Raw genomic sequence first — 13,362 nt, forward strand, 5'->3', positions numbered from 1 at the left:
CTGTACAGATGCCTACGAAAACTGCACAGATGCCTATAAAGACTGTACAGATGCCTACGAAAACTGCACAGATGCCTATAAAGACTGTACAGATGCCTACGAAAACTGCACAGATGCCTATAAAGACTGTACAGATGCCTACGAAAACTGCACAGATGCCTATAAAGACTGTACAGATGCCTACGAAAACTGCACAGATGCCTATAAAGACTGTACAGATGCCTACGAAAACTGCACAGATGCCTATAAAGACTGTACAGATGCCTACGAAAACTGCACAGATGCCTATAAAGACTGTACAGATGCCTACGAAAACTGCACAGATGCCTATAAAGACTGTACAGATGCCTACGAAAACTGCACAGATGCCTATAAAGACTGTACAGATGCCTACGAAAACTGCACAGATGCCTATAAAGACTGTACAGATGCCTACGAAAACTGCACAGATGCCTATAAAGACTGTACAGATGCCTACGAAAACTGCACAGATGCCTATAAAGACTGTACAGATGCCTACGAAAACTGCACAGATGCCTATAAAGACTGTACAGATGCCTACGAAAACTGCACAGATGCCTATAAAGACTGTACAGATGCCTACGAAAACTGCACAGATGCCTATAAAGACTGTACAGATGCCTACGAAAACTGCACAGATGCCTATAAAGACTGTACAGATGCCTACGAAAACTGCACAGATGCCTATAAAGACTGTACAGATGCCTACGAAAACTGCACAGATGCCTATAAAGACTGTACAGATGCCTACGAAAACTGCACAGATGCCTATAAAGACTGTACAGATGCCTACGAAAACTGCACAGATGCCTATAAAGACTGTACAGATGCCTACGAAAACTGCACAGATGCCTATAAAGACTGTACAGATGCCTACGAAAACTGCACAGATGCCTATAAAGACTGTACAGATGCCTACGAAAACTGCACAGATGCCTATAAAGACTGTACAGATGCCTACGAAAACTGCACAGATGCCTATAAAGACTGTACAGATGCCTACGAAAACTGCACAGATGCCTATAAAGACTGTACAGATGCCTACGAAAACTGCACAGATGCCTATAAAGACTGTACAGATGCCTACGAAAACTGCACAGATGCCTATAAAGACTGTACAGATGCCTACGAAAACTGCACAGATGCCTATAAAGACTGTACAGATGCCTACGAAAACTGCACAGATACCTATAAAGACTGTACAGATGCCTACGAAACTGTACAGTAGCTCTACCATGAGTTTAAAGCTATAGTTTTTATCAATACTCGATACCGACTAAGTAAATTTTTAGTATGGAAAATTTTACAGCACCTCTAGCGGTCACTTGCGGAACTAAAATCACCATACTAAAAATTTACGTAGTCGGTATCGAGTATCGATAAATACTATAGCTTTAACTCATGGTAGAGCTACAGATACCTATAAAGACTGTACAGATGCCTACGAAACTGTACAGATGCCTATGAAGACTGCACACTGCAAAGATGCCTCCGACAACTGTATTGACGCCTACGAAAAATGTACAGATGCCTACGAAAACTGAAAAGATGCCTACGAAAATTGTATTGACGTCTACGAAAACTGTACAGATGCCTACGAAACTGTACAGATGCCTATGAAGTCTGGACACTGCACAGATGCCTCCGACAACTGTATTTTTTTATTTTTATTTATTTATATCAGGCTACATAGGCCCATACAATATATTATACCTTAATGACTAACATACATATAAATTATATTATACACTTAATAACTACACTTTATCACGAGTTATCGGCGACGTGACGCGCGCTTCATTCCGGAGTCTCCCCCGGAACCACCGGAAAATATTGACGCCTACGAAAACTGTACAGTCTACAGGTGCCTACGAAAACTAAGTTTAAAAAATTAAAAAAGCACGCTGCATACAGGTAAATATAGTAAATACGTGTTTAAAAAAGATGGTGCACCTGCCACTTTTTAGCTCGACTTGGCAGGCGCGCTGCTATGCCCCCAAAACATATTATTATAATTGTTGTCACCGGTACACGAAGTTTAAATAAATTCTTTTCGATTAAATAGGGTCAAATTCGAGTGTAAAGGAGTTGGTTACAAACACACATTCATACATACAATATACAAACAGGTGAAACTAACGAATGCGCATTAAAAACTACCTACATCACATCTACTACATACTAAAAAAAATCACGTACCTTTTGTGAAGTACTAGAAATATGTGTAAGCGCTGGTTGAGCATCATTCAAATTTGGCTCAAATAACAACTAAAAATAAAAATTGTCGTTAAAAAAAAGAAGGAGAATAAATAAGCTTATACTGAAGAGCATGCACTTATAAATAACAACAGACAACGTTAACTTGGGTACCGAGTTCAATTTTATTTTAATAAACTCGAGTTGAAACATTTAGACAGCGTAGGTAGGTCAATATTCAAATAGTTTCAATTAAATAATTATTTAATCACAAAGTCAATTTAATAAATTAATATTTAAATTACAAAATTTAAATTACCTTTTTTGGCACTGCAAAATTAGATACTCTCAGACGCCCCGTCTCAGTGCTGTACAAATCATTGCTATCAAAATGAATGCTGCATACGACACTGGATTTTGTTGGTTTCCAATTACTTTCTCCTCTACAATGTCTGATAACATCTATCCAGTCATTTTTCCAAGTTTCATTAGCTGAAGGAAATCTAAGACAACAATTATATCCACTTTTGTAAATTAAGAAATTAATAGGGGTGTAGACTATTTTTAGGAAATATATTTATTTTACAGATGTAAATATTTTGTTACACCTAAAAATATGTATAAAAAATAAATACACTCTTATTTCAATTAAAAAAACCACTTATTAAATTTCGTTTTAAAATTCCCGCTAAAGCGCTAAAGGTCATGATGGCGTCGCTATGACGTCACGGTACTCCAAACAACAAAAATCTTTGTATGGGTTTGACATCGAAATGTCGCTGTCACACAAAATGTTTTAGAGATCGTGACGTCACATCCTGTCATGTTTGTTTGCGATCACGTGATAATACAGATTAAAATATATAAAAAATATTATAAAGTTATTATGTAAAAATATGTCCATTTTCGGTAATTCTATAATACAAACTCTCAAAAAAACAATAATTTGTATTAGATTTCGTTTACTGTCTACACCCCTATTATTGTATTCCTGCCTAATTACTGGTCTATGGTATGCGAAATACTTGGCACTAATAAAAGACAATAAAATTAAATTATTAATTATTTAAAAATAATTTGCAATTTTCCCTGGTTTGGGGAAAATTTCCCCACTTTGTGGACACTACTGTTGTTGAAGTTGAGGTTTTGAGTTCCAAGCAATTGAATTAATATTTACATTATTTTATCAAAATACTTTAAAAATATGTTATCTTACCTATGAAAGGTTATTCCTTGATGTTTTTTGTGTAAAGTTGTATTGTTCTTGCACTATTTTACAACACAAGATGGCATATTTATTTTTATTTATGAATGACAAAGACGTGGCACCGCGATGCAGTCTAATTGCGTAATGGCGGTACGATCGGCTTATTACAGTGCGAGTGTGTGTGTAAGATGTGTACGTATGATCGCCTCGGCTTATTAAGAGGATTCCACACCGCCATTTTTTCCATACAAACGTTGTCCCCTGTTTCCTCCCTGGATAATGCTAGTAGAGTTATAATTTTTTTCCTGAATATCTACGGCCACTGATACAATGTCCCTATGTTTTCTTTTTTTTCATAATTTAATTATTAAATAAGCTATGAACGTTCAAAAACCCAAAAAAATGGCCAGATTTTCCACTGTGTTCAAACGTCCAGAAAACAGATTTGGATAGATTATACAAAAAAAGCAAAACATAGGAACACAGCTCAAGCCTTTTTTTAATCTTTGATGAAAAAAGTACTTAAATCGGTTAAGTTTTGGAGAAGGAATCAGGAGACAACGAATCGTTGATTTTCTGGATTTTCTGCAGTTGTCTCTATCGCGTTCTGCGGTATAGGCTTGAGGTAAGGGAGACAACTATAGATATTACACGTACTTTTTTTTCATTTCTCTAGCCGCTGTGGTATCCTCTTAAGGGTGCTTCACTTTTTTCTTAATGGCGATCCGTCCGGCTATTATTTTAACGTCCTTGATGCCTAGAAAAACTGCAATAAATTATTGAAATAATTCTACTGCTATTTCGGACAGTACTGGTGCAGGTGCAATCCAGATCAGACGTAGTGTGAAAGCGCTCTTACTCTATGTACTTGTATTATGTGTGTACTGTACTTGTATTATATATATGTGGCTTGTCAACACCGGTCTAATCAACAGGCTCAAAGTACGGATCTCTAATTGTCCTGTATTGATTGAACTGTATCAGTGCTGACTAAGGGCGTTTGTCCACCGCTTTCACTGGGACTGGGACGTCAACGACAGGAGTTCAAATAAAATGCCGCTTTATGAATAAATAAATAATAATAATAATAAATTTTTATTAATCAATTTCGTTACAATTATTCACAATGAGAGGGACACACATGTAATTATGCAAAGTATACTGATAGGGAAAACATTGGCAGCCGTACTAGTATGAACTGTGTTACAGCTGCCTTTGTATACCCTTTACAGCACAAGGTATCTCAGTTTCTAGAACCACACAAGGAGTAGGTACAGTATATCCGCTTGCAAATAGTAACAAAATAAATATTAAGATAACTAAAGACAGTAGTAAAATATTTCATGCAGTAAACTATAAACAATATGATTCAATTAAAATTGTTATCATTCATTATACTTATTATGACCATAAAATTTTAAGGTTTCAGGTTTCTGGTTTCTGTATAATCCATCAAATTCTAAATAACATTAAGTTGTATAGGTTTGTAAAACTGGAATGAAGACAATAACAAAATATAAATAAGTACATTTAAAAATAAAATTCATTATAATATTTCAAAATCAATTTCATTTTAGTCGAGATAAAATTATAAAGTTTCGTAAAATTAATCAATTTATTATTAAAATTGAAATTATCACTTTTTTTTAATGTAAAGAGCCATACCTACCATGCCATACTTTCATGAGAATTGATTGAGTGTGTGTGTGTGTGTGTGGGGTGTGTTATCTATATGTATGGGTTTTGGAGATTTTTTTCAGTTTTATTATATTCTAGGGAGGTTAACCAATTTATAAAATGTAATTTACATTTTCTGAGATTAAGGGGATATAAAATATTGTCTTTATTCGCAACATTATAAAGATGTGAAGAGATTACGTGGTAATGTCTCCAAGCAGCAGAGTGTCTGACTGCTGGACAGATTTTTCTTGTGCCTCTTTTTGTTATTTGTACATAAGGGAGTTCTTTATGCTTCCAGAGAATCGTATTTAGGATGTATAATTGCCTAACTGTTAAGATTTTGGACTCTTGATATAAAGAAAACGAGCTGTAGCGGCGCGGAAGTCCATAAATAACCTTCAGGATAGCACGCTGAGCACACTCCAGTGGAAGCAGGGTACGGGTCCCACACCCTCCCCATGTAGCAATACAGTATTGTATAAGAGACTGTGCTAGGGCAAAGTATACACACCTCAATGTGTTGAGATCTGCAGAACTCCTTAGCTTCCGAAAAACAGGAATCAATTTTCTTAGACGCGAAGTAAGAGCCTGCACGTGTAGAGTCCAACTGAGCCTGTTGTCTAAAATAACACCCAGGTACTTTATACTGTATGTTATTTTAGACATTTTGTATTTAATGTAAATGTGAATCATTAAAATTGTGTCTTGCTATTATATTTATTAGGTATTTCTGTTAACTGCACGGAGAATATATTAATTATTGTGAATGCTGTGTACACCTGTAATTAACTTTTGTTTTAGAATAAGTATACCTATAAAGAAATAATGTAATCTTGTAGCAATAAGTTGTTGGTGTATCAATTTAAATAAATAAAATAAATAAATAAATAAAATAAATAAATACTGGTTGCTGACGCTAAAGGAAAACAATTACAGGTGTCCCTATCACAAGAATGAGCTATTATGCTGAAATCCTGTGGTAGCCGGGCATTAGAGAGTAAAGAGTTATGACCTAGGCTTTAGGTTTCATTTTACTCTACGCCAATACAACGCAGCTGCGGCATGGGTCTCTAGACCAATGTCGGTAGAAAAATAAACCTATAATAATAATAATATCTATGGACGCTTCACACATTATCAGTCTGGCCCCGTGCTAAGTACCTGAAGGACTTGTGTTACAGGACAACGGAAATATATTTAATACTTTTATACTATACATATATTTAAGATTTTTATTATAATTATGATTCACATATTATTCAATACAAATCCATAACCCTGGAACATTGAATTTTTTTTCCGTCAGCGGGATTCAAACCCGCGACCCCCGGCTTGAGCGCTAACCACGCGCTCAACCATTGAGCCACAGAGGTAGTCAAACCTATAGCCCAGGACCCAGGTCATAGTGGATTTTATTTGAATTTAAGCGACGACGTACCGTTGGCGGCAGCAGTGGACAAAATATGGCCTAAGTGTTGGGCGGACACGTGAGCAAGTCTGTTTGCGCTGCATCTACTAAACACTACCTTTGCCCACTCGACCGGAACTCACTACAAACATTTGAGTGATTGCCAAAACGTTCGGATATGTTTACCCTTTTGGGTTGTTCAAACATTATTCTAGGTTCAATTTTCAAAGCATATTCACTGTAAATTTTGAATTTTGTGAATATAAATTTAAATTGTTATCGTAGATAATTTTAAATTTAAAGAATCGTATCTGTAAAATTATACATAGACTTTGTTTTCCGCAGTTTCGTTTCACAGATATTTGACTGTCGTACGGGATTTTGTTATATTAATAGGTCTAAGGACGCCTTCATATTAAGTCGCCAGTAGTGCGGCAGCCGCGCGGCTCTCTTTAATATAGAAGTTGCGCGGCTGCCGCACTACTGGTGACTTAATGTGAAGGCACCTTAATAGGTATACTTTATTTCGTGATAACTGATAATGATAATAATATGTATTTTCCCTTGTGTTCTTACCTAGGACTCTATCTTTCATCCAAATCGGTTCAACGGTTTAGGCAGAGGCAACAACTAGCACATTTTTGCATTGATGACATTAATATCTTATGATTTATTGCGAAATTTAAATGCAAAACGGTGACTTGTTGTTGGCACTAATTAAAGATTTTCCTAAAGGAACTCTCACGACACTCGACTCTTGCGTACAATTCCATTCCGAAGTCTCTTCAATATTAATCCTTTCCCCGCTGAGCATTTCAAACGTTTCTATTATGAATTTCATCGTCAAGAAAATTTTACAGTTATTATTTATTGTTCGCAGTATTAATTATAAGCAGTCTACCTGGAATACTGAGAAGCGCTCGTAATACCCTCATAGATGATTTGCTTTATGATTTTTCTCTTGTCTAAGCAAAGACTTCTATAATAGAAGTCTTTGTGTCTAAGTCATTTGAATGTCCTCGTTTAATATTAAGGGGGCGACTAACCCTAAAGTGTCGATTTTATAATTCATTTTTATACTTGAAAATAAACTCCGTATTGTTTCATTTTCTAAAGTTAAATACTACATTATATTTCCGAGAATTCGATCTGAGCAAAAACACGATATCTTAAAATTTTCTCGATAGAAAAAAATCACAAAGATGCATCTAATTTTCACGAATGTTTTATTTATTGCCATAATCATGCATAATTAATGCAGTTAATATTTTAATTTTTAACACATTGTATAAAATTCTATCCTTGAGAGATCGACCTAGCGGATTTTTAAAATGTTGTATATTTATCGAGTTATTGAGAAAAAACTAATTTGGCGATGAATACGCGTCGTCCTTTTTCATCTGGCATATAAAAGACGGGCGTGAGTGTGAAGAGAGAAGGACGATGTTTGATTTTTGGGGTTAGTCGCCCTCTTAACAGGAGGAATTATAATACTACTGATATATGTATAATGTTTCAGACTGTATTATTTTAACATAACTCGATTTAATAATGCATATCCCTGTAACCTATCCATACTAATATTATAAATGCGAATGTGTGTCTGTTTGTCTGTCTATCTGTTAACTCTTTACGTCCAAACCACTGAACCGATTTCGCTGCTTAGTATCGAGATACTTTGAGTCCCGGGAAAGGACATAGAATACTTTTTTCCCGGAAAAGTGTACGGTTTCCGCGCGATAAACGAGTTTTGGCGCAATCGAGTTACGGGCGTCATCTAATAACTTAATAAACGTTTCTAATACATTGCCATAATATACATAGTTTAGACTTGCAATGTATTTAAAGGCAATAATCACTTAATATTCCCATGCCAAAGTCCTCGATAAAAAAAAAGTATTAAATGTCGCTTGGCAAGCAGCAGCAGTTCGCGCCGAAAGTTCTCTTGAATTGCACTGCAAGTCAGCCGCAGTAAATATTTGAATTGTAGAATGAGATTGGTTTGCTTTCGACGCATTCAAAGCCAATGTTTACGTCGAAATATAAAAATTCCGTGGAAGTTCGTGGGGTTTCATTGAACGCTTAAATTATTTGTTTCTTAGGGATGTTTCTTATATTGGCTTTTCGGAAAAACTTATCGTGACAGAGTGGCTGCCCTAATATTTTGTTTTCTTGTATGGTGCGAGTCGAGAGGCGTGAATGGTGATTAAGAAGTTTAAGGTTCAAGCGTCACGCTATGTTTTAAAATTTAGTCTAGCCGATCTGTTTTGGTATCAAATGACTCTTTGTATGCCATAATTACTTTTGTATTTATTTGTCTTTACGTTGTTGCCATAAAGACCTCTTCTTCTCAATGGGACGCACCTGCAGCATCCCTGGTGCCCAGTACAGAGGAAATATACGTCCTCTCCTCATTGATATAATACTCCGAAAATATTGTTGAAGTCGTTGGCATAAAGCCTTGAAAACTGCATAGGTAACACATTATAGTCTTTACGTCGTTGGCATAAAGGTCCCTTTTGTTGATATGTACTCAGATTTTGTTGCAAAATGCCTAATACGGTATACGAGATTAGTCTTTAATATGTCGTTTACATAAAGGTCCCTTTTGCCTACTAACCTACCCTTGCGTCCCCGGTGCCGAGCGCAGAAGTTGATATGAACTCAGATTTAGTTGCAAACCTAATGCGGTCTACGAGATTAGCCTTTATTCCGTTGGTATAAAGGTCTCTTTTGCCTCAAAGCTACGTACCTGCGGCGTCCCTGGTGCCTAGCACGGAGGCGATCTGTGGCCGCTCCTCATTGATGACGAGCTCCGCCTGCTCGCTGTACACGGCGTGCACGGACGAGATGCACGTCAGCCGCAGCTGTCCGCGCTCGAAGCTGTCAGGACGCACCATGAACGACAGCTGGCTTATTGACGCCACCTGGAAGGTCATTTACAGTTTAGGGAAACTGAGCCTTGCTCCATGTTTGGGTATGGCTCAATTTACACTGGCGCGGAATGGAACGGAATGAAAGCATCAATTTGACTCCTCATGACGCTGGAATTCGCTAGAATGCTCGAGCATTCCCGTGAATTCCCGCGTCATGAGGACATGCTATTGTTTAGTCTGTATCTTTTACTTGACTAGTTCGCGCCACTTCCTGCGGATGCCGCAGACGGCACTGGAAAATTCTCGAGAATTCCACGGATGACGCACGACCAATTTTTGGCCTGGTCGTTCTTACCTCTGTAAAGGTCACAAACAGGTAAACTTTCAGCATTCAGCTTCAGCAACGAAGGAAGGTCTTGCCCTCGCGGGCTCTTGGTCCATAAAGTAAATTATTACTAAGCAGTAATTTGTATTACAGGCCCTAATATGTACACTATAATTACTATATTGTAATGTATGCTACACACTCGACATACACCTAAGACTGTAGATATAGACATGAATAACTAACTTCTTGTTGACTTCAAGTTTCTGTAGTTAACCAAAGATGGATCAGTGGCTTGATTTGAATAACTTGGAATATTGGATTTGCATGAACTCATCGACTATTGGTAATAGTTTTAATATCAAATAGAGGTTGATGAAATGTCTCCTAAACATTGAAAGTTTGTATGGATTGGATTTATGGACCTGTACAATGTATGGGTGAATTCAAATAACTTAGCACTAAATAATATTTCCTTGCAATTGAAAACTGCATATTTAGAGGTTTTATTTCATATATACTGTTGCAAACGTTGTATACAGTAGAAATGTGGTGTAAGCGCGAATTTTAATTTCCTAACATGAATTTATATCGACTATTTATGCTACACAGAAAATTAGTTAATACGTATTTATTTTAAGTGTTTTAAGTTGAATAAATTAAAATCCAGTCTAAGTTTTGAATTAACACTTATGTTAATTTTATGAATTAAATTAAAATTCTCTTTAAAAACAGAGGTACCTATAATATATTTTACGAATCTTTAAAGACAGTTGCGTCTCATCTATATCTCAAGAAAAACGGCGAATGCAACGATCCTAGTAAGATATAAAATCTTCAACTGAAGTTGTAGACTAAATTCAAGTATCATTAGACTTAAGAAATTGCTACTTAAGAGTAGCAATTCCTTAAATCTGCAATTTCTAAATTTCTTAAAAAATGGATTAAGATCCAATTTAATAAATCGTAAGCAATTAAAATGCACACTCAGGCTCACTTGGAAGATGTACTTTTGAAGGATACTCAAGGAATCTTCACATTCTTTTCAAGTTCGAAATAAATTGAAATGATTTAGCAAGAAATTGCTCATAAGGAATCTCAAGGTTTTCCTTGAAGCGGTGCCGTGCTATAGCATAATAGCAGCCGTAATCAACCGTTTCTATGAACATTCCACCTCGTAGTTTCTATAGAGTAACCTTCTTGTCGGTAAAAGGTCTCCTCAGATGTTAAAAACTCAAACATACTGTAAAAATTAATTCATTTTCTATTCTTGGGATTTTAGGGCTATATTTTACCAGGACAACATGACGCGTACATTGTAACTATATATATCGCCGTCACCAATGAACTTAAAGAGCTAAAGCGGAACCAAACGGACATCTTGAGTAACACGCTATAGAGCTTGTTGGTTCATTGGCTCATTTGGCTTGCAACAGCAGCTGGTAGCGCCGTCATGTTTTGGCCGTAGCCCGGTGAAATTTAATATCTCTTATGCTAAGTACTCACATACGGTTTTACTAAAAACCACAGCGTGGACCGCAAAACTCACAGCTCGAAGGCTCGCATCGAGCCGGCTCGATGGAATCAAATATATCTAATTTCCTTCGATTTGGAGTAAAAATATCGAGCTGTGTGGACGAAAGCCCGAGCCGTGGTTTTTACTCTACGTGATTGCTCGATTGAGCAAAACCGGCTACTCACGTAAAAATAGCGATCAACAATCCACTGGCAATAATCGCGCGAGCGATTGCTGGGTGTCATGAATGTCACAAACGATGGTGTCATGTATAGTGATCGATTGCAAACAATGGTGTCATGTATATTGATACGAAATTGCGATTTTGGAGCAATTATTGCGCCATAATTATTGCTATCGCATTGCTCTCGCAAGATACGTGATACGGGGGCGTATGTGAGTAATTGAGTACTTAGCATTAATTGTGGGCGAGTACTTACTGTAATTATATAGGTACTATGTATCTTACTAGGACCTACCTCATCTAACCGTACTAAAACCTACCTATTGTAGGAGATCTTACTAACCTTTTTAGAAGATCCAACAGTTGGAGTAGGATCCGTGACATCTTCATCTGTGACCACCTCGCTACTTCTTGGCGTAGGAAATACTACTGAGTCTTGACTGGGTAGAATAGCACCATCCTGCAATAATTTTATATTTTAAAATCGTATATTTTTCAATTAAAACACATTCGAATTTTCTCTTTTTATAGGCAATTTTGATCCTGTAATTTTATGAAATTTCATCCATAATTAATTGATAAGTTTACCAATAAATAAATAATGATTTACTCAAAAATTTTAATTTGCGTACTGGTACTGTAGCAGTGTCAACAATAAATACTGGATGATGGATTGTACTCTGATTTTAATATTCAATATTCATACGGCTTCGATACAGTTTGAAGGTGATCTTTGTTATACTATCAAGCTAATTTTTTGTGAGTAGCTTTATTTTGATAAGGCAAACAACATCTTTATTTGCAAAAAATCTCGAAAGTGCTAGCTAACAGGGATAAAAAGGATTTCATACTTTGAATTGATTGTCCTAAAATATTTTATTTGTAGGACAATGTTACTCTTAAATTATATACTTATTTATGCTACCAATATACAAAAAATCTGCTGGTTATGGTTCCGTTTTAGGATTCTGTAATCAACAAAACTTGGTTGACTACTGAACCCATAAAACGGAACCCTAACAAGCTGATGTTTTGTATATTGATAGGTTGATAGTTTCAAGATTTTTCGCAGATAAAAATATTGTTCGTCTTATCAAAATGAGGCTACTCACAAAAATTTGCTTGAGAGTAATAAAAAAAATGTTCTAGGGCTCCCGTACTATAAGCGTCTGTGTCAAACCAACAACGCTTCTTGACTACTCAGTCATTTCTTCAAAAATCTGTTGTTTGATGTTTGGTGATTTTGATAATAGTTACTGTAATTTAGCTATAAGGATATATCTGTATTAGATCAAAACTGTCGGTATTAATGTTGAGTTTAAATACTTAACATATTGTTGAATTAAAATATCACTAGCTATTTCACCGAGCTTTGCTCGGTATTCGATGAAAATGACATTTTCTAAAAATGATTCCTAGCTAGATCGATTTATCGCCCCCGAAACCCCCTATATACTAAATTTCATGAAAATATCTTTAAACGAGCAATATATATATATATATATATATATATATATATATATAAATTGCTCGTTTAAAGATATAAGATTTGGGGTACTGGATTAAATTATTTTGCTAATAAATATTATGTCCCGTAAATTAGCCATAAATGAACTTTTCTGAAATATCCTAAAACTGAAACTTAATCAACTCGATATTAGGGAAACTAATTTAAAAAATAATATCTTAAGTGTACCTTGAGAGTGAAAACATAATCTTTACTAATGAAAATGTTGGGGAATGAAGGAATGATTGAGAGAAAACTGCGTACTTTGTTGGCACGGCTATTAATCTCCGTCTTAAACCAATTAGGGTATAATAATTGTACGGGGAAGATCTCGAACGGAATATTGTTCGTGAATCATGCTCCGTGATTTAGTGCCTATTGTGTTTTACATAAATTGTTGAACAGAAACGTGTGACGTAACAGATGTGTTGGGCTCAAAACA

General features: G+C 35.9%; 1 protein-coding gene across 1 annotated transcript in view; it reads right to left on the minus strand.

The window, feature by feature from the left end:
* Positions 1 to 8,822: 8,822 nt before the first annotated feature.
* The window catches only part of LOC121731213, a 223,829-nt gene continuing 219,289 nt past the window's right edge, over positions 8,823 to 13,362 (minus strand). The window contains exons 7-9 of the mRNA XM_042120568.1: positions 11,757 to 11,873; positions 9,265 to 9,439; positions 8,823 to 8,887 (exon numbers count right to left, since the gene is read on the minus strand). Coding sequence (XP_041976502.1) covers positions 8,823 to 8,887; positions 9,265 to 9,439; positions 11,757 to 11,873 — 357 coding nt within the window. The remainder of the gene's footprint in view (positions 8,888 to 9,264; positions 9,440 to 11,756; positions 11,874 to 13,362) is intronic.

This window comes from Aricia agestis, chromosome 10 (genome assembly GCF_905147365.1).
Source record: "Aricia agestis chromosome 10, ilAriAges1.1, whole genome shotgun sequence".
Lineage (NCBI taxonomy): Eukaryota > Metazoa > Arthropoda > Insecta > Lepidoptera > Lycaenidae > Aricia > Aricia agestis.